Here is a 20,619-nt window from a genome sequence, read left to right on the forward strand (position 1 = left end):
GGAACCTGGGGAACATCCCTCCCTTTCATCGTAATCCCTCATTCCATCAGTTTTGCCCTGTTCTACCTGTCTGAGAGCACCTCGATACAAGCAATGGTACTTGGGGGCTGGGGAGAGAAGGGACAACCTGCCCATGGGGGCTGCTCCAGCCTGAAGGGTCCTGGCAGCCCCCATAGACACAGGGTGGGGATCAGATGGGACGAGCTCTTTTTTTTTTTTTTTTTTTTGTCTGTGGTTTGTTCCACAGCCAGAAGAAAGCTTGCTCCTCTCCAGTTTTGCTGAAGGAGCTATTTTACCCACACCAGCTGTGCCAGGTGCCATCCTTCAGCACTGAGCTTGCCTGAAACAGGGAGAAATCACTCCAATTCCCCCATCCTCTGCTCCACGTGCAGGCACTGCACCCCAAGGGCCAAAAGGACTCCCAAAAAAAAGCACTCCCAAAGGAGGGCACTCACCGGTGGAAGCTGTCCACCATCTTCAGGTGCACTCTGAGATCTTTCTTGGTGAGGTGGTCCAGCATCCGTGCATCGACGAGACACTCCATGAAGTAGCTGCGATACTGCGGGAGGCCCAGGCTGGGCAGCCACTCGTTCCCAATCCACTCATGGTTCATGTCCCCATAGGCCAGCGTCTGTGAAAGCGAAGGGACAGACTAGGGAGAAACCAGGGCTTGGTAGAGCTGCAGACAATCCCAGGAGAGCGGTGACAGGTCGGTGCTGCAGCCTGGGGGTCACTGTCCTGAGGACTAAACGTGGGCCAGGGGAGATGAACCCTAATTTGGACTGAAGGAGCTGGAGGGAACAGTCCTGTTGGCCATGGTCCTTGTCCTGATGGTGCCCCAAAGAGACAGGGCAGCAGCCAAGAGGCAAGCACAAGGGATTTCCTGACCAACTTCTTCTGGAAAAAGCACATTCAGGAAAGTCGAAACAACTAAGTAGGAAATACAGTTTATTGCTTTCCCAACTGATTTTTAGAAATCGCCAGACTTTCTGTTTTATGATTTCAAAATGATAAAAGGTTGGTTTGGGGCAGCAAAACCCCACCTGGGGTGGCTGGTCAGTCTTGGGTGGGGATTTTTAACACCAGAACTGCGTCTTACAGAGGATGGCCCAGGAAAAAAGTCACAGCTTGAAGGAGAGAAGGGCCCTGCTTGGTGGGAGGTCCCAGGAGGACTGTCCCATGCCCAAGAGGTGGCTCAGAGGAGTAACCACCAGGTGCAGGCTCAGCTCCAAGCAGGACTTGCTGAATTCCGTTGCCCCAAGCTCACTCCCTGGGTGCCCCGTGGTGTCCGTCTCTCCCTCCCATGCCCACCCCACCAAAAAAAAAGTGCAACGGGGACCTCACCTGTGCCCAGCTGCCTTCCTCTGTGTCCTAAGCATGCCACACGCAGCATGTCAACAGAAAGGACAGGTAAAGTCAGTTCCCAGTTGTGCAGCGCTGTGCCAGTGCAGGGGACCCTTGGCACTGCGTGACCCAGATGGGCCTGGGGGGCTCAGCCTTGCCAGCAGGGTGCTGGGGACCACCCAGCCCCATGGGGCCCAAACTTCACCCCAGCTCTCAAGCAAGCAAGGAGGATGTGGGATGGGGCTTTATCTACAGGTCTTGGGCTGGAGGTGGCACAGACCTGGGGCTCATACGTCTGTCCTGGGTAACACGGGTAACTCTTGGGTCACCCAAAGACAGATGCAGAGAAATCTAAGCTTCAGCTTAGATCACAAGCTCCCAGAGGGGCTGCCTAACCCAATCTGCCCATTTCGCAGCTGCTTTTCCTTGTCACCTTGAACTAGTTTCTCTCAAATGTGCAAAACCTGCGAGGGAAAGTGCCGTAACCCCTGCTGTACCCCCGAGCTCGCTGTCCCCAAAAGGCACCTGCCAGTTACAAGCTCTGTGGTTCCCAGGCGGTGGGCATGAGCTTCAACAAAACGCCTCATTCACACAACAGAGCCAAAATGCTGCCCCTGCTCTGAGACGTGAACATGGGGTCATGAAGTTGCAGAGAGGGGAGCAGGGATCCCTCTCTCCAAAGGGCCCAGAGCTTTTGGGAGCACGGCCACATCCCCCTGAGGGACCCCAAGCTACCAGCCAGCGGTAGGGACAGACAGAGGGGACAATATCTGGGCACACTAAAGTCAAGGGAGGTTAGACGGCGACTTCTCTGGGCACAGGCTGACCAGTGTGGGTCTCAGTCCCATGCATCTGTCTGAGATCATCCTCATTTTTGTCTTTACTTTCTGTCTAACTCACAACCGACGGACGAGCTGTGCTGGAAACCCGGCACAACCCGCGGGGGCTTGACAAAGGCAAATGCATCTGACGGTTTTTAAGCCAGCTTTAGAAATTGTTGGGATATTAAAGGCTGAAAGACGGTTTCTAGACAGGTGCAATGCGCTGGCCACGAGCTGACACATGAGACACAGCCAAGATCCCCTTCCCTCCTGGGGTTTGGCACGTTAATGCACGCCCGGAGCTCACTCAGCGCGGTAACCGATACGGCACGGCGGCAGTGGGGCGCCCAGCCTCACCGTCTTGGTGGACGTGGCCATGTTCTCCATCTCCTCGTGGGTGACCCAGACGTTTCCAGAGGACTGGAGGAGAAAAAGGGCAGAATGGTCAGGGTGACCCACTGTGGATGATGGAAATGAGCCTGGCTCGAGATGAAGGAGGACCAGACCACCCTCACGCCTGGGATGGCACCAGGGTGCACATTGCAGCATCCCTGCATCCTCCTGGGCTGGTGGCACCTTTCTTTTTGCTGTCCATACTCCTACAGACATGTCTTGACTGAGTGGAGCACCATTAACCCCTCAGGGGCTTTAGGGACCAGCACAAGACATGATCCTGCCGTCTGCTCCCTGTTCTACCCAGAGCAAGGCTGGGATCTGCAGCTACTCTGACTTGCCCCAGGAATTTTCAGATGGTCTCGGGACAAATTTTGTGTTGAAATGACTGAAAAAATGACTGTGCACAACCCAGCTGGCCCTGCAGTTCAAACTGTCACCCCATCCACAGCCTGCGCCGAGTGCTAGAGAACCCCTTCTTGCTGCACGTGCCTGCAGTACTGGGACACCCTGGGGAACAATGAGCCACAAAGCTTCCAAGGAGCCAGGGAAAGGGGAAAAGCAGCCGTGGGATGGGGCACTTACTGTCCGTGAGGTGGGAGGTGCCGAGGGGCTCGTGAGCGAAACCATCTCCTGGATGGCCAGGCGCAGCTTCAGGCGGTGCAGCGCGTTGCTGATGCCGATCTCCCTCTGGATCTCGGTGTCAGACAGGGCTGACATGATGGCTCCGCTCTTCACGTTGGCTCGGCAAGCGGCGACGTACCAGGCTGGCATTCCCACCCAGAGCTGCCAAAACAGGGCAAAGCTGGTGACTGCCAGGGCACGGGCCCTCGTTTCCTCTGGCAGGGGTCTAGGATGCCCTGTTTAAACTCAGTATCAAAGCTGGGTACCCACGGGGGGGCTCCTTTTTTGTTCGGACCTTGCACAGATGGCTTGCAGGCTTTTTGTATCTCATGGAGACAGCACAGGGGAAGAACACCCATGGAGCCTTTCAACTCCGGGCCTAAGAACACCCCAAAAAGCAACCCTGCAGACCACAAGAGATCTGGGGATCTGCTCTGCTCCCCCAGCTCCACTCACTTGGACCCACAAACAGCTCCACGACCGCTCCTTTGCCACCTCCCTACTCAATGAGGGAGGAGAGAAAACACCTCCATGCCTCGGGAAGCGGTCCCTACTGCCACTGTCCCCGAACACCCATTCTGTAGGGCACGTTGAGGGGCTCAGGGCTTTGCCAGGCGAAGGAGTTGCTGAGCGTGAGCTGTTTTACAATGGCCACGACGTGCATGGACTGAGCACAGTGGGACTGTGGGGTGCTGTACCCCTGCCAGGGGAGCACACCACAAACCAGCAGCAACTGCAAAGCCATCAGTGTGTGGGGACGATGCGCGGATGTGCTCTGCCTCACCTCCAGCCAGGAGACAACAGTGGGGCCATCCCAGTGGGCAAAGGGCAATCCTTTCCTCCGAGCCTCTTCCAGGAGTTCGTGCCTGGTGGGAACGGAAGCAGAAGAGTGGTTTATTGGGAGTCTGGGGAGAAGGGAACAGCTCTCGAAGGGGAAGAGAGTGCAGGCAGCAAGAATCAGCTGGCAGCAAAGCAATAAAGGAGCTCATAGGGCTCATGAGAGCGTGAAGGCAAGAAGTCTTCTCAGTGATTCCCAGTCCTGTGTCACGGCTTAGCAGCCACCAGGCGGGACGTTTTCTTGCTGGGGCACAGAAGCAGGTTCACTCACTTTTTCCGCAGGCGACGATCCTTCTCAGCCTGAGCACCCAGCTTGCCGAGGCCCAGAGGGTCCTGGATGCCCACCTCGGTGTCGGTCAGCAGCACTGTTGGGCAAAACACCCATGGGTCAGCGCAATGTCCCCAGCGTCAGCACGATGTCCCCAGGGTCGGTCTGACAACCCCCAGGGAACTCCATGGGTCCTCGCACTGAGGTGTCGGGGATGTGCCACCACAGCACAGATTTTCAACCCACCCTCATAGCCTCCCACCGAAGGGCTGTGCAAAATCAGGGAGGTGCCACGGGGCGAGAAAGAGATTTGGGCCATGCTTAGGCCCGAAAGGTCCATGGGGCTGACAGCACCCGAATCTGACTGCCCTGAAGCTGCAGGCAGCCCAAGGCCGGTGGCTCCAACGTCCCCAGGGGTGCCCAGCAGGGGTGTCCCCGCTCCTCTGGGGTTACAACCCCAAAAACAGACAGTGCCAGGGGGCATGCAGAGAGCCCGGCCCGAGAGAACGCCCGCCCGGCCTGCCCGGCCCGCCCGGGAGCGGAGCTGCTCACAGACCCTGCCCTGTGGCCCCTTCTCTGCTCAGCTGGATCAAGCGGCCCTTCTCTTTTTTCCCAAACAAGCGCCCGATGGAAGATTTGATCCCCTTCCTCTTGGAGCCCTTGTGCAAGGAGTCCTGGCTGCTGTTGCTGCTGGGGTTGCTGGCCTGCTCTTCCAGGGAGCTGGGGATGGAGGAGGGAGAGGAACAGCAAAGCCTGAGGTTATTCCAAACCACAGCAAACCCCGGCCCGTCCCACAGCCCCAAATTTCCCCTCCACAAAGCCTCAAACGAGTGGTTTGAGAGCCAACGGGTGCTCCACTCACCTCTTCCCGTCCTCCTGACTCAGTGCGGGGTGACCCAGCTTCTCCAGCCGCAACGTCCTGGGCGAGGACGGGGGGGAAGTCTCACATTTGATGGTGGTTTTGTCCTCTCGGCTTTCATCCCGAGCTGCGGGTGACTGAACAAGCACAGGAGCCATGAGGTTGGGCGGCTCTGGCTCCATCCTTGTCCTGCTGCCTGCCCCAGAACCTACCCCTCTTGCTCCATGGAGGCATGGCCCAAAGAGCCACCGGGGCCCCGAGGCCACGCTCCAGGATCAGCCCGGAGCAGAGCCCTGGTGGTGGCTCGAGGTGCCCAGGCAGATGGGAAGGACACAGCCGTAGGGCCAAGATCCTGGGAAGGAGGGAACTGGGGAGGAGAAAGGAGGCAGCCCCATGGTCCAGGTCAGGGTGTGGGGACTGAAGCTGCTGTTTCAGCAGAGGGCTCTGAGGAGGACAGATGGGAATGTCCCAAATACGCCCTGTCCCCAGAAGGGACGCTCAATGTTTGAGGACCCTCCCCACGTCCTGCCAGAGCCCCGGGCTGCCAGCCGGCATGTCTCCAAGCACCTTATGGGATCCCCCTGATCCTCCTGCTGAATCCCTGGGGTCCCCAGCTCCATCCCACGCCTGGTGCACCCTGACCTGGTGTGGACAAAGCCAGGAGCAGGCTGGAAAAGGGGCTTGGACAAAACCCAGCAGGGTGGGAGCCACTCACTAGCAGTTTCCTCCGGTGCTTCCTCAAGTCACTGGGCTGATTGCAAGGGAGAATGCGAGAGAGACACAGAAAGGGAGGCAGTTAATGGAGAAACCCCTCAGCAAACACGGGCATCCCGTTCCACATCACGCAGCCGTACCGGACACTGGGGGGGCAGCCACATGCACCCCCCCTCCCCAGGCTCCCACCTGCCCCAGGCGCCTCCTCACCAGCGTCATGATCCCCATGCGGTCGAGGTCCTGAGCGGCGCTTCGGGAGGTCAGTTTGGGGGTAGAGCGGCCACTGAGCGGTGGGGACGAGCTGGCCAGGGACAGGGCCGTCAGCGAGGTGGGGATGGAGGCCCTCTTGCACAGCTGGGTGAGGTTGAGGCCCTCCATGCTGCCGCTGGTCACGCGCGTCTCCAGCTCCTCCGCACGGAGCTCGGTGGACTCCTTCTCCTCTTGGATCATCCTGGTGGAGGAGTGGGGTCAGAGCTCAGGGCTCCCCAGATTTTTTTTTTTTTTTGGGGGGGGGGATCCTGGCCATCTGGTAGCTCCCAGCCATGGGATTGAGCTGTGCTAGGGAACTGCAGCCCCGGTGCTGTGACTTGAGCTCCCTGTCTCCAGGAATGGCAGCCAGAGCCATCAGAATCCACACGAACCACGGCTGAGAGGTGTCCCAATTCCTTTCAGAATTTATGGGGATTTTTATATATATATTTTTAAACAAAGATCCTTTCTGTAAGCCCACACCGGTACATCCAAAGGACACAGATCCCCATGTAGAAAGGACCAAGCCCTGTGGCTAAATATCCTCGAGCCATTTCCCTGGCTGAATCTGGACCAGGACATCAATTTTTGGGCATCAAAGCCTCGTCCTACTGCTCAGCGCTTTGTGCCACCCCCTGGAGCCATTTCAGAGCTAGGTGCTACTGGGTTTTGGCCATGGCCACTACCTGATCTCCTCGTTGATGGCATCCAGCTGCTCCTGGAGCATCATAGCCAAGGTCTGAGCATCCGAGTGCCCACCAGGGGAGAGCACGTCCATGGAGCTGAAGAGCGTCTCACGGTCATCCTCATCCACGTCGGAGATCTCAGGGTCGCTGTCGAAGGCGTGAGGCCCCGTGGCCAGGACGCTGCCTGCCTGGGCTTGCTCCCAGTCCTGGGGGGAACAAGGTCCACTGGTCCCACCTGGCACCCCCAGGTCTCCAAAAGCCAAACTGGAGGCCTCGAGCATCAGTCGCGCTTCAACGCAACCCCAGCGGGAAGCCCTTCTTGTCACGTTACCCCCATGCCCAGTGAATGAAACCACCCCACATCCCCAAATCAAGGACATGTGAAACCAGCGTGCAGGGCAGGAGGAGACCCCAACCCCGACCCCGACCCCAGCCCTGGCCCCGTGCTGGCAGAACGCTGGGTTACCTTGGCCGGCTCCTCTCGCCGGGCGGCAAATCGCCCTTTCTGTGCCCGAGGCAGGCCTGGGGCCGTCCCAAAGGGCTCAGCGGGGGCATGGACCACGGCGCTGAGTGGGAAGCGCAGGTCCGTGGCACTGCCCATGTGGGACCTGGGGAGAGAGAGCTCTGCTGTGGACACGGCCTGTGCAAGGATGCTCCCCTGTGGCTCCCCTCATGGCCCAGACTCGCTCTGGTACCCACAGAACATCCAGCCAGTTTTGGCCCAAACCAGAGGGTTTGGGGGCTGCACAGTCCCCTCCTGTCCTCCCCTCTCCAGCACAGCTTCCCCTCCTGTACACGTATGGCACCAGAGTCCTTTTGTGCCTGTTCTCCCCATCCCCATGATGGGGGCCAGACACGGAGCTTTTCTTCTGTTTATGTTTTCTTCAGTATTTCCATGAAAAAATCCCTGATGAACAAAATCCCATTTGAAGCAGATCTTCCAAGGTGCAGGGACATGAGCATTGGGATCTCCCATCGGAAACCAGATGGGATTTCTTTCTCTTCCTCCTCCAGGCTTCAGGAACACAGAAATGTGTCAGCTGCAGCTGGACACGAGGCCATTTTTTGTTATTTTGATGCTCACTGCACGTCTCCATGTCACCCGATCACACCTCCTCACCCCAAAGACCCATCCCTGCGGCTGAGCAAAACATCATCCCAAAGAACAGGGTCATTCCTCACCATACACATTGCAATAGGAGGCACGAGGGCTTGATTTAGGATGACAGAAGCATTTGTCCAGAGAAATCAGCAGATTTTCCACCACGGTGGGGTCTGGTTTCCAGCGGAGGCATAGATCTGGGCTCCCCACCCCCAGCATCCTGCCGAGCCCAGACAAAATCACTCACACGAGCAGCTCGGCTTGGTGTCAGCTCAGTGCTTGCAGACGAAGGCACAGCCCAAGTTTCAAGAGGATTTAAGCCGTGGAGCTGCTGACAAGCTGCTCCTGAGCTAAAAACAGATAAAGGTGCCTTAGACAAAAGCTGACATTTCAACTGGGGGATTATTCTGGCCTCTGTAACTCAAGCTTTCTGCTGAATTGTCCTTCAAGAAATTAAAGAAAACATAAAGATTGCCTGTCTGGTTCTTGCAGACCCACACAAACAGGTCCCACACACGCTGCAGACCCTCCTCTGGCACGCAGCTGTCCTTCAGCCTCACTTCATCCCCGTTTCTTCCTTCCAATGTGGGCACGGAGCCTCCAGGCCCTTTCCTCTTTGCTGCCAACAGCTTCAAAGCTCAGTTACTAGCTCCTTCCCTTCTTTTCCATCCTCTCAGGGAGGTGAGGTTTTGCAGCTGGTGGTCACTCCCAGCAATTTCTTGCCGCACCGAGCCCAGGTTGCGAGGGCTCAGGCGAGGACGTGGGCTCCCAGGTGGCCACAGCAGTGTGGTGGGGTGCACGGCGCCTCAGCACCCTCCTTCCCTTCCCTCCTGGGGCCGTTCCTGGATTCTTGAGGCCGTGCTGGTTCCCCTGGCTGGTGCCAGAGGCTGAGACCTGCCGGACTCACCTCACCTCCTGGAGCATTGGGCTGGGATCCCCCCAGTCTCTGCACTGCTGGCCATCACAGAAACAGCTTCCTCCTTCCTCACCAGCCCATCCCAGCACATCGGGGGAAGAAAGGTGGATGGTGAACAGGGATAGATTTCACAGGGACTAAAAATGAGCCAAAATGGAGAAAATGCTGCACAGTCTGCAGCGCCTCGAGCTGGGCAGCGAGGATGGAACTAGGTAAAGCCACCCCAGGGTGAAAGAGCTGAGAGAGAGGTTGCACAAGCCCTGAGCCCTTTGTGCAGAAAAAGAAACAATGCCCAGTGGATTTTGTTTTGTTTTATTTTGTCACTGGAGAGTGAATCTGGGGCCGTTTGGTGAGGCTGGGCTGTTCTCAACAGTGTGCCTCACCCCAGGACAGATCTGCTGCCAGAGCTGACCCTGCTGTGATGAACTGAGGCTTGGTGAGACCAAAATGCCCAGCACCAACAGCATTTTGGGGCCCTAAAAACCAAAACGCCCTGAAGACATGGGTGTGGGATGAGAGCGGGGCGTGCACTGGCCGGCAGGGTTTTGGCAGGAGGCTCTCACCTCGTGTGCACGCTCTCCACGAACGTCCCGCTCCTGGTTTTGAGCTGATCGACCTCCAGCCGCAGTTTGTCGATCTCGTCTGACAGCCGGCGCTGTTCAGGGCAAGAGAAGAGATGGGCAGGGGTTGGTTTTGTCCCAAAGAGCACAAAGAGCCAGGTTTGGGGCAAACCAAGCAATTTCCAGGTTTACATTCCCTTTACAAGCCCCCGTCCCAGCTTCAAAGCACCAGGAGAAGAAACAGCTCATGCAGGCGATAGTGAATGACAGCGCTGGGGTGATGCCAGGGTGATGCTGAGAGGGGAGGGAGCGACCCCAGGGCACACAGACACACACACACGTGCTCGAACCAAGGCTGCTTTGGGAGATGAAAGAGAGCCAGTCCCACCAGGATGCTCTGGCTTTGCTCCAGGGTGCACGTGCACATTCACCACTGCAAAGGGCTGGCAGCGTGGGACCCACCAGCCAGATTTGATGCTGAGCCTGTCCCCCCCCCCCCCCCTGCTGCCACCCTCAGACCAGGACCACTACGTGGCCGTGCTGCCCTGCGGGAGATGCTGTGGGTGGGGAGGGAGGCAGAGGGATGGGATCCTCCAGGCACAGCAGGATCCCATCCCGTGGGCTGAACTGGGGTGGGCAGCATGCGGGCAGCATCACGCAGGTCTCCAGGCTCTGCCTCTGCCCGGACCTGAGCATCCATGGCCGGGGAGTGCAAGCAGTGCCTGCAAACCCGCACAGCAGGCAGGGAGCATCTCGGAGAGCTGCAAGCGAGGGGAAAAGCAGCCCCCCCAGACCCTCCCGGCATGCACAGGACGTGGGGCACATCCCCGAAGCTCCCGTTGCTTCAAAAAGCTGGAGCCCTCCAGTGAGGTGGGTGGCAGCTTCCATCCAGCCCCTGCGTGGGTTAGTTTGTGGCCTCCTGCTGCTGGGTGCTTTGGGGTCCCAGCTCTTCCAAAACTTTTTAGGGTATTTTAGGTGGCAGGACTGCCACTAGTCAGGGGTTAGGAGGTGCAGTCACTAGGGCAGGCTGCCTGTCGCGGCATTTACCTTGTCGTGCTGGTGTTCCTCTATCTGCTTTTGGGTATTTTCCAGCTCTTGTAACAATGTGTTCTTTGAAAAATTCAAAAGAAAAGGGAACACAAACAGGAAAGAAAGAGAGAGAGCATTGAGGAGACGGCTGCGTGGCCTCGTGGGGACGGCCAGCGTGGAACTGCAGCGGGGACAGCGGGATTGACACGGGGCAGGACGGGTGGTGGTGGCTCCCAGCCACGTTTTGGTTTTTGATTTGGGAAGCCAAAGAGCAGGATTTTTGCCCAAGGATGACCTGGATGTGGTGTGTGCCAGCGTCGGCAGCAGGCTGGGGAAGGCAGCGCTCCTCCACGAGGCTCTGCTCCCCGTTTGCTGCTGGCTGGGATGGGAATTTGGACCCAGTCCCACCCGTGAGTTCCTGTTCTGTACCCTGAGCTGGCTGAACACACGCTGGCACCACCAGGTCTGCCTGGGGACAGGAGGTTCAGAGCAGCAAGGACACAAACCCAGTCCTGGAGGCATCAACCAGGGGTGCACCTCCCTCTGCACCCCGATTTCTTATGGGGAGCACGGTCCCTGCAGGAACCCAGAGGGTTTCACGGCAGCACACGGAGGGTTTGGGGACGAACGCTGCATTTTCTCCTGCAAAATGCAGTGGGGTTTCGCTCCGGCTGCAGGTGCAGACACAGGGAAGGAAGGGAACGGACCAGGACAAATCCTGCCGCTGTCGGAGGCGGCTCGGTGGGGAGCGGGGTCCTGCTGGGTGGGGGCTGGCAGGAGGTGAGGGCGCGATGCTGAGCCCCCCACCAGCCCTGGCACCCGGCTGGCATCCCGTACGGGGTCATTTCTCCATCCCTGCATGGGCACTTCCAAAATCCTGCAGTGCAGCTGGCGGAGGGTCCGTGTCAGGGCTGCTGCAGGTCCCTCACGCCCCAAACACCTCCCTCCCAAAGCCTGCCCCTAGCTGATACCTTCTCCTCCAAGGCTGCCATCCTCTCCTTGAGGTGCAGCTGCAGCCGCTCATTCGACTCGCTCAGCAGCCGGTCCACGGTGTCCGAGAGCCGCTTATTGTGCTCCTCATTCATCTTCTCCCGCTGGCGGGCCTGCAAAGGCAAACAGCAGCCGGCCACGTCAGATCCTTCACTCTCACCGTGAGGAGCTCTGTGCTGTGTCCAGGCTCCCACTGTCACAGCAAGGGGGAGCTGAGGCCAGATCAGGACCCTCAAGGACTCCCCCACCCGTGCTGAGCAGCACTTACCCTGGCCAGCTCCTGGTTCTTCTCTTCCAGCTGGCTCTCCAGCTGCCGGAGGTGCTCCTCGATGCTCCCATGCCTCTCTTCTGCCTGGGAAAAGCAGAGCAGCCCTCTCGGATGGCGCTCCCCAAAACCACGTGGGCCCTCCCGCATCCTTCCCTCCATCCCTGCATCCTTCCCAGGATGAGGCGCTCCCTCCTGCTGCCTGCATCCCTGGGCAAGCCTTGAAACGACTGCTAGCGAGGGGATCAGAGCTGGAGGTGCTCCACGAGCAACTGGGCACCTGGAAAAGGTGCTGGCCACATCCATACCCCCACCCAAACCTGCACCCTCCCAGATCCAGCCTGGGTCCTTCCTCCTCCTCCTCCTCCTCCAGGGCCCCCTGGCCCCTCCACCCCATGCACCCCACACACTTGCCTTGCTGAGCGCTGCGATGCGCTGGGCCAGCTCCGCTTCCACCTCGGGCAGCGTCTCTGCTTTCCGCATCGTCTGCTGCAGCTTCTGCTCCGCCAGCTCCAGCAGCTCCTGCAGGTGCCGGGCTTTCTCCTCGCACTGCGGGACAGGGCAGGACGTGACTCCTGGCACCCACCTCCTCTCCCCAGCACCCGCTTCTCCCTCCCGGGTCCCCGGGGTGGTGGGAGCCTTTGGGTCCCGCTCCGGTACCTGGCGGTGCAGGGACTCCTTGTTGGCCAGTTCGCTTTCCAGCTTGTCGTTGAGGTCGTGGATGGAGGTAGCTTCTCGCTGGGCTGCTAGGTAGCGTTTCTCCAGCGTGGTGATCCTCTCTTCCATGTCCTCCTTCTGAGCCAGAGCCTGGGGAAGCGATGGGGCTGTCACACCCTGAGCCATGGCCAGCAATTTGGGAACAACTGGGCCATAAGGATTCTCTGAGCCTGGGGCATCCCTGAGCCTAAGCATGCAACTAAAGCCCCACTTTGCACAAAAATACGGAGGGGACAAGAAAGGGACAGTCAGGTAATCCCAGAAAATGTCCTGGCACGGACACAGCTCACTGCCTGGGGGTATCTCAGAGTCTGCTTATCACAGAATCACAGAACTGGCATTATAACCTCAGGGTAGTCCTACTGATGGATGTGGGGACAACCCCCGAAGGCAGGGTTTTGGGGGGAACACCGCCCTTCTCCCTCCTTTCCCATGCGTACAAAAGGGGTTACAAACTCCTTCCCAGCACAGAGCACGTGGAAGCAGCAGTGAGCAGAGGGGGCAGCGCCTAACCTCTCGGAGGTCCCGCTGGTACTTGCTGCTCATCTCCTCTGACTTGATCAGATCCTTCCTGGCGGTGCCCAGATCCTCCTCCAGCTCCGCGACGCTGGCAGCCAGGGCGGATATGCGCTCCTTGGCTTGGACCACTTCGAAATTCTGCTTCTCCAGGAGCTCCTGCAGCTCCACCACCCGCCCTGCCTCGTCGTCGGGGTGAACGGAGCCGTTGGAGAGCCGCTGCAAGGCACCGGAGAGGGAGGTGGGTGCCCGGCTGCCCCAAAAAGCGCAGCTATGGGGTGGGTGAGTGGGGCAGGGGACTCTGGGACCCCCGGGAACAGTCCCCACTAGCAGGGATGTGGCATCTCACAGGCACAGCGGGATGGGGTTAGCTAAGGGCTGAGTCCCTGGGTGTGCAGAACACCTTTGGGAAGCTGAGCCCCTAGAAGCATCCAGGTGGGAGCACAAATTCCCCCGTGCTGGAAAACGGCTTGTATCCAAAGGGCATTTCCCAGGGGTAGAGGGCCAGGGGAGGGCAAAAAGCATTCAGCACCCCAGAGCCTGCAACAAGGGGGTTAGAGAAACCACAGCCTTGGTGAGCGTGGTCAGAGCAGGCATTTTTGGGGCTCTCACCTTCCAGGGAAGCTTCTGCGCCGGCTCCTTGGGCTCCCTCTCATCCCGCTCGCCTGCTGGGGCCTCCCGCGTGGTGCCTTGCTGCAGAGCTGCCACCTGCACACCAACAGGGATTAATTAAGAACAGAGATGTAATTAAACCAGCTGGCCTGGCTACGAGTGAGGCCGGCCCCAGCACACCCAGTTTTGCAGCTGGGTCCCCACTGGCTTCTTCCAGCCTCTGCTTAGGGCTGAGGGGGTACAGGAGACAGAGGGTGAAGGAAGAGTTCACCAAATTCAACCTGAATTCACAAATCTGGTGTAACTCCAAGCAGTCCCAGCACTGCAGTCGCCCCGGCAGGGGCCTAGGGTAGGCTGCCAAGCACCTCTTACCTGCCGATGGGCATCCACCAGCTGCTCCTCCAAGGTCGCCACTCGCTCTAAGGATGCTCGCAAGCGCTCCCTGACCTGCAGGTGGGTAAGATAATGGGAAAGTCGGTTATTTATTTATTATTATTAGTGTCCTGGAGCCAGGAGAACCCCTAACCCCTTTTATCTGTCTGCAGGCCATGTCTATGTGGATTCATGTCCAGGGCACAGACTCAGGGAGGCTCCAGCCCATCACTTGCGAGAGCAAAAGCGTTTTGGGGAGGCACAGCCAGGGCCAGTCTGAGTCCTGGAGGACGCCAGGACTAGCTTGGAGATGCTTTTTAGCACAGCAAGGAGATGCTCAAGGCAAACGACTCAGGAGAAACTCCACGTGCTGTAATGCGAGGACTGAACCAGGGTGCCAAACACCTGCACTCACCGTCAGGGGAGCAACCGGGAGAAGCAAGGTCCCCATCCCCAACGGCCTCAAGCCCACAGAATCTGCTCCAGCCCCAGCGGTTCCCAGTATCTATTTGCTGAGTTCCCCAAACCCTCCTGCTGAGGCACCCCACGTCACCACGTCACGTAACGAACCGAAATGCCATCCAGCCAGAGGGAGGAGGCCAGGCTGTCCCGGCGAGGAGCGCTGGGAGAAGGTCTGCTCTGAGCAGGTGATGGGAGAGGCCCCAGCCGCCCCTCTCACCTTTTCATCTAGCGCCTTGTGATGCTCAAAGAGTGACTTGAGTGCCTTGAGCACCTCGACCTCACTGGAAACCCCAGACGGCGACTGGGCCTGACGCTTGACCACGGTCATCCTCAGGGACCGCTCATGCCTCGACACCAGGCACTCCAGGTGCTCCAGCAGGAGCTGCAAGAGGGCAAACGTCAGCTTCTTGTCACCCCAGGGGAATTTTCTGGGGAGGTTGGGGAGGTTTTTGCCGCTTACCCGGGTGTTGTTGCGCTCAGCTTTCAGCTCTGAGATCTCCTCCTCCCTCTCCAGGAGCTGCTCTCGGCACGCGCTGAGCTCCCGCGTCAGCGTGGCGAACTCCTGCGGAGAGCAGGGCACGGCCGTTAGCTGGGAGCATGGGATGGAGACGGGGCCAGCACCCTGAACCCACTGCCGGAACAGATCATTTCCTACCCCAACCCCTCCAGGGGGTGACAGGGACAGAGAGCAGCCAGCAGAGCACACGGGCGAGCTGGGAGGTGATTTATTCCTTTAAACAAGCGAGGACCACGGCAGCATCCCGCTCTTTATCCACTTGGTTTGATGTCCGGTGACACAGGAAACTGCTCTCTGGCTCCAGAAGCGCTCGATGGCATTTAAAGCATTCCAGCCAAGGCCACCAGCACGTTCCCATCCCCTCCCATCCCCTCAAGGAGCACCCAGCTGGGAAATGTCCCACCAGGCTAAAAAATCAGCCAGCCACCCCCAAACCCCACATCCCAACCAAGACAGATGGGGCACGGGGGGGGAGAAGAATCCCAGTTGCCACCAGTCTGGCAGCTGCCACCCGGGAGGTGACGTCCAGCAAGAGCCGCGTACCGAGGGATGGCACGGCAAAGGGACCCCCCTGAAACACAGCGATTGCATTTGTGGCTGTGGTGGAGCAGAAAGGAAATCTGCTATGAAGTTCCTAGGGTGCAGGAGGGTTCATTTTTTCTTAAAAAAAAATAAAAAAAGGAAACACGAGCACCTGGGTTAGCTCAGGAGCACTCTCCCACCGCTCCCAGTTGCTGTTCCAGTCACTGCTGTGTGCCAGGGCTGGGTGACATGGTGCAGCTGGGACTTTGTAGGGTGAAAAATGCAAATGAGGAAACGCTTCATGAATTTACACCCGCTTCACAGGGCTGTTGAGAAGAACTTAAAAAGGAAAAGGGCTGCAGAAGAAGCTGAGAAAGATTTGCTTGAGCATTAACAAAACAAATTTTGACTGGGAGCTGAGAGCGGTTTCACAGCGTGAAATCCTTCCACTTTAATTTCCCAGTTAAACAAATAAAAAAGCCTTAAAAGTGAGGCAAGGCGTTTGGATTTGAATCAAATGCTCTGCTCAGCTCAAAGGGAGACCTCTTGCACCAGCTGACGTCCCACCACGACACTCGGAGTGTTTCCATCTCTTTCTCCCAGCTACATTTTCCTCCTCCCTTCCCACACCGTGCCCTGGGCTGCTCGCAACGGCTTTTACCCAGGGCGATGGGGACGGTGGTGTCACCGGGGATGCTGAGCCCCCACAGAGGGACGGGACCTATGTGTGGCAGTGGGGATGGAGGAAAAGAGCAAGCTGCAGTCAGGCTTGAGCAGCCGCCCTCCTGCCCAGCGCCCTCGCCCCGGCACCGCCACAGCACCCCAGCCCCGTTCCTGCCCCATCGCTTCCCCAGGGGCTGCTCCAGCCCTGGCCTCATCCCCACCCCACAGAACGCACACACGGCACCGACACCTCCCTCGCCAGCTCCTGCCATGCCCAGGCATTGTCTGGTGCTTGCTCTTGGCCCACCCCGAGCCCCCCGGATCGCAGAGACCCCCAGGAGATAGCGGTGCCCGGCCGAGGCTTCCCCGGAGCCGTGCTCTCCCGGCTCCTGGGGATTAGGGCTCAGCTCAGCGCAGCACACACACACTCCTGTGTGTGTGTGGCCGGGTTATGCAAGCGCTTGCATGCAAGAGAGAGCAGCTTGTGAGCATCCCCGTGGATTATGTAGGGCTGGGAAAGCCGGCGAGTGGGAAGGGGAGGAGCGAGAGGCACCCAGACGAGGTACCCGCGCACCGACGGCTGCTTTGGGTTTGGGGACAGGCAACCGGGCTCGTGGTGAGCAGCAAAAGCCTTCTTGCGGCTGGGAAGGTCCCAGGGATGTTTTTCTGAAGCCTGAGCTTTGGTAGGCGATGCTGCAGACTCTCCCCTAGCACTGGGGTAGGGACCCAGCGCATCCAAAGCCTCCAAATCCGGAGAGGCTGCAATCCAGAGGGGGAAGCAGGGCTGCGGAGCCAGACGCTCTCCCCACTGCAGCCCTTTGGAAACCCGCAGGCACGTGGGGTAGGAAGCCCAGCAGCATTAGAGACACTCAGCAAATTGCAAACTTAGGGTAGGAGGCAGCAGGGGTGGCCAGGGAAGACGGGTGCCACGATGGGGACAGAGCCAGCAGTGCCCTCCTCACCCCGCTCTGCCCCCCGGGGTGGTGAAGCTGTGCAGATTGCGGCTGCAATCAGGCTTTCATCCCAAAAGGCAAGGAGATTAAAAGAGAGAGAAAATCTGCGGGAGGGAGCAGCGCAGCCCCTGCCCTGGCCATTCTGATGCCACCCACGGGGCTGGGGCTCGAAGTGCGGTGGTGGCTCCGTCCCAGGCTGGTTGGGGCTCAGCACAGAGCTCCCAGCCTGGCCCCCTGCAAGTCGTCCCCTTGTCAGGGACCCCGCACACCAGCAAGGCTCCCAGGGCATCCCGAGAGACCGCAGTGACTGTCCTTCCTTGGGGAAAGGCTGCAAAAAAAATGAGCGTTTCCCACCAGAAATAGCAGCACCCCTGCGGCGAGATGGGACAGCAGGACACAACGGGGGGTAGCTGAGCTAGGGGGCACCTGCAGGCCTGATCTGGATGCCTTGGGAATAAAAAACAGGGACAATTCACTCCATCATCCACATGGATGGATGGCTTTGTCAGCCCTGAATGACACTGTGGGTGCTTCTGGGCTACCAGCGGGCACCGGGTGAGGTTGGGGATGGTGAGAACAAAATTCCCCAAGCCCCAGCTGCAGACAGAGGCACTCCTCACAGCTTCTACCCCAACCCACAGGGGCGAAGCAGCAGCGAGGAGGACTCGGTGATGTTCCTGTCCCCTGGCCACGGGCAGGCAGAGCCGCACACTGCATGCCCCTGGCTCCAGCAAGCGCTCAGGCTAAGCAGGGACACCTATAAACGGATTAGAAAGCGAAGCAGAGGTGCCTGATCTTCAATCAAACGGAGGATAATTAGAGACGGCGCTGAGAGCCCCCAGGAGCCCTGCGGGAAGCCCAGCAGCCTGGGAAGTGGCTAATTGGGATTAAAACCAAACCACCCAAAAAAGGGTGAGGGTGAGCGGCTGGGCTCGGCACCAAGCCCCGCACAGGAGGGACGTGGGGGGGACGGATGCTGATGCTGGTTTCACAGGAGGAGCCAGGAGGGAGAAAGGGAGCACTGCGAGGTGCGTTGAGATGGGGAGCTGGGGCTTGGGGCTCTTGGTGCCAGGTTTGGGGACTCCAGGCTGGAAAAAAGCCGCAGGGAGACCTCAGGGAGAGGTTGGGGAAGCTCAGTCCTACAGCAGGGGGAGATGGCTCAAAGCATGGAAAACTGAAACGTGAAAGCCCTGAGCCACCTTCTGCTCCTCCCCACACCGCCGAGATCTCACCAAAGTGAGCAAAAAACGTTTTGTGGCAGGAGCACGGCCACCGCTCCAGCGCACCCGAGCCTCAGGAAGGAGCTGGCTCCAGCTGTGTGATTAATGGCATTTCGAAGCCCCTAATTGGAGTGATTGCTCCTGACAGGCGAGGCTTGCCGCGGGAAGGCTGCCCGCCTGCACCTGGAAATCTGCTGCTGGCTCAGCGTGCGAGGGACGGAGCGCGTCCGTCTGTCCGTCTGTCCGTGCCGGGAGGAGACAGACCCCCCAGGAGAGGCACAGATCCCCAGGAAAGCCCTAAATCACCCCCGAGGGGCTGAACGCAGCCCCAGCAGCACGCAGCATGGCGTTAGGGAGGTTAAATCCTGCCTGGCACACCGGGGTTTCAGCCGTCACCCCCTGATGGTGCCGGGCACTGCGGTGCCATTTCTTGGCTCTCTCAGCCCAGCACCGTGGCTCTGCGGGGACCACCCGAGGTCGTCGGTGTCCTCCCCTCCCAGCATTCAGTCAGGACATGTTTCCACCCAGGATTACTCGGAGAGCAGCGCTGTGCAGCTGAGCAAGGAGTAACCCAAACCCCAGGGCCCTGAGCTCATAGGAGGGCAGCAGGCTCCAAGGGTTCAAAGCTCAGCTCCCTCCGTCCTTTCCCAAAACCTGAAGGTACGTTAAAGCCCTCACCCCACGGGTGTTTTCCCCCTGCTTGGAGCCTCTGGGGTTTGTGTTTTCGTGCTTCTTCTTTGCAGAAGGAATTCTAGATTCGCCTGTAAGTGAAAGGGGAGGAATTGGGGTGATGCCAGGGTCCTGCCCACCTCCAGAGAGCTCAGGGGTCCTGGAGGCTCTGCCCTGGCTCTCAGCTCCCTGGGCAGCCCCAAAAAGCAGTGAGGGTCTGGAAGGAAGGATCGCAGCAGGTTCATATCAGCAGCCCTCTGCGCAGCAGCCTCTGTGAAATCGGGGAGCCCATTCTCCCCCTGATGTAAACAGGGACCCCACAGGAGGAGCACATCTGGACGCATCTGGAGCCCCGCACACAGCATCCCTGGCTCGCACTACACCCAGTGGCCAAGCAGGAGGGAGCTGGCAGCCGTGCCAAGGCCCTGGGGTGCTGCTGAGGGCACCCACACCATGCCCAGGGCTTGGTCCTCGGTGCCAGGGCTCAGCCGCGCGCCCCCCGCGCAGCCGGGAGGGGAGAGGGATTGGAGCCGGGAGCTTTCAGCCCGATTAAGTCGCGTTCGGCGCTCCCACATGAATAAATAAATCATGTAAAGAAGCATTAAGGCAGCTTAGTCTCCCCGGGAAATCGCCCTGGAGTTCTGCCTTTTTTTGGGGGCTGAGGGATGCCCCCACAGATCAGGAGGGGGCGGCTCGGCCGTGCGGCGCCGGGGAGGGGGACGGGAGCCGCAGGCAGGAGCATCCCTGGAGCATCCCTGCCTGCCCCATCTGTGGGTCTGCCCCACTGGGGGTCCCAGCAGCATCCAACTGCCCCAGTGCCCTGAAGGGATGCGCAGTGCCACCTCCCCTGGTCCCCGGCCACCCCAAGCCGTGCAATTTCTCCGTGCAGCCAGGGCCTGGCTCCTTGGAGGTGCTGCGAAAGGGCTGTCGGCCTCGGGGAGCACTGAGCCGCGCCAAAAAAAAAAAGGGTTTCTTCAAGCAGACTGCTTCCCAATAGTAGGAAGGCCCACAAAAGAGGAGGAATGGGATGGGAGAGGCACACTGGAAGCCCCCCTTACCCCCAAGGGAAGCGCCCCACCGCGTCCCCCTTACCTGGTACATGCACATGCTGGGGTTAGTCCCATTGGGCAGGCGAGCAGCGCCGCTGGGTTTGCTCCCCGTGTTCATGCTGAGCCCTCATCTCCCGTGAGGCCGGCCGTGCCCGGAGCCCCCCTGCCCGTGCGGGGTAAAGCCGGGCAGCGGGGGGCAGCGGGCGCCCGGGGCCGTTCCCCATGAGCCGCCCGCGCTCATCGCATCCCTCGCCGCGGGGCAGGGAGCCGGAGAGGGGCACCCGGGGGGCTGGCGGGCGCTGACCCAGTTTGCTCCGTCCGCACGCTGCCGTGCGTGGCGCCGAGGACCCTTTATTGGAGCAGGAGCGGGGAATAAATCCGCACGGTCCCTTAATCCGGGGCGGGCGGCGCGCTCAGGGTGACCCAGCTTGCTCTCCGCGGCGAGCGCTGGAGGGAGCAGAGGGGACACGAGCCACCAGCACGCGGTGCCCAGCACTTGGGGAGGTCTTAGGGAAGCTCTGGGGACGTGGAGTAACCCATCCGTGGGGCTGCCCTGGAAAGAGCTGTTGGGTTTTTTGCTTTGGGCAGCCTGTGGAGAGCACGGAGAGCTCAGCTCCAAGCACAGGATGGGGGCTGCTGAGCTGCCTTCCCCTGTCTGGAGTGGAGGAGGGATGCTGAGAGCCGGCCGGC

At 59.5% G+C, this 20,619-nt stretch overlaps 1 protein-coding gene across 6 annotated transcripts in view; it reads right to left on the reverse strand.

The window, feature by feature from the left end:
- The window catches only part of PPFIA4 (PTPRF interacting protein alpha 4), a 44,277-nt gene that overhangs the window by 4,501 nt on the left and 19,157 nt on the right, over positions 1–20,619 (reverse strand). For 2 of the 6 annotated variants that reach the window (XM_072028457.1, XM_072028458.1), the window contains exons 3-25: positions 14,797–14,898; positions 14,554–14,718; positions 13,875–13,949; positions 13,503–13,598; positions 12,888–13,109; positions 12,318–12,464; positions 12,068–12,206; positions 11,661–11,740; positions 11,374–11,505; positions 10,421–10,483; positions 9,377–9,468; positions 7,262–7,403; positions 6,796–7,001; positions 6,071–6,311; positions 5,862–5,897; positions 5,150–5,283; positions 4,844–5,007; positions 4,291–4,384; positions 3,967–4,048; positions 3,144–3,344; positions 2,523–2,585; positions 1,345–1,371; positions 456–631 (exon numbers count right to left, since the gene is read on the reverse strand). In XM_072028457.1, coding sequence (XP_071884558.1) covers positions 456–631; positions 1,345–1,371; positions 2,523–2,585; positions 3,144–3,344; positions 3,967–4,048; positions 4,291–4,384; positions 4,844–5,007; positions 5,150–5,283; positions 5,862–5,897; positions 6,071–6,311; positions 6,796–7,001; positions 7,262–7,403; positions 9,377–9,468; positions 10,421–10,483; positions 11,374–11,505; positions 11,661–11,740; positions 12,068–12,206; positions 12,318–12,464; positions 12,888–13,109; positions 13,503–13,598; positions 13,875–13,949; positions 14,554–14,718; positions 14,797–14,898 — 2,879 coding nt within the window. The remainder of the gene's footprint in view (positions 1–455; positions 632–1,344; positions 1,372–2,522; positions 2,586–3,143; positions 3,345–3,966; positions 4,049–4,290; positions 4,385–4,843; positions 5,008–5,149; positions 5,284–5,861; positions 5,898–6,070; positions 6,312–6,795; positions 7,002–7,261; positions 7,404–9,376; positions 9,469–10,420; positions 10,484–11,373; positions 11,506–11,660; positions 11,741–12,067; positions 12,207–12,317; positions 12,465–12,887; positions 13,110–13,502; positions 13,599–13,874; positions 13,950–14,553; positions 14,719–14,796; positions 14,899–20,619) is intronic. The other 4 variants (XM_072028461.1, XM_072028460.1, XM_072028459.1 and 1 more) reach the window with 4 other exon arrangements.

This window comes from Anas platyrhynchos, chromosome 27, assembly GCF_047663525.1.
Source record: "Anas platyrhynchos isolate ZD024472 breed Pekin duck chromosome 27, IASCAAS_PekinDuck_T2T, whole genome shotgun sequence".
NCBI classification, from domain to species: domain Eukaryota; kingdom Metazoa; phylum Chordata; class Aves; order Anseriformes; family Anatidae; genus Anas; species Anas platyrhynchos.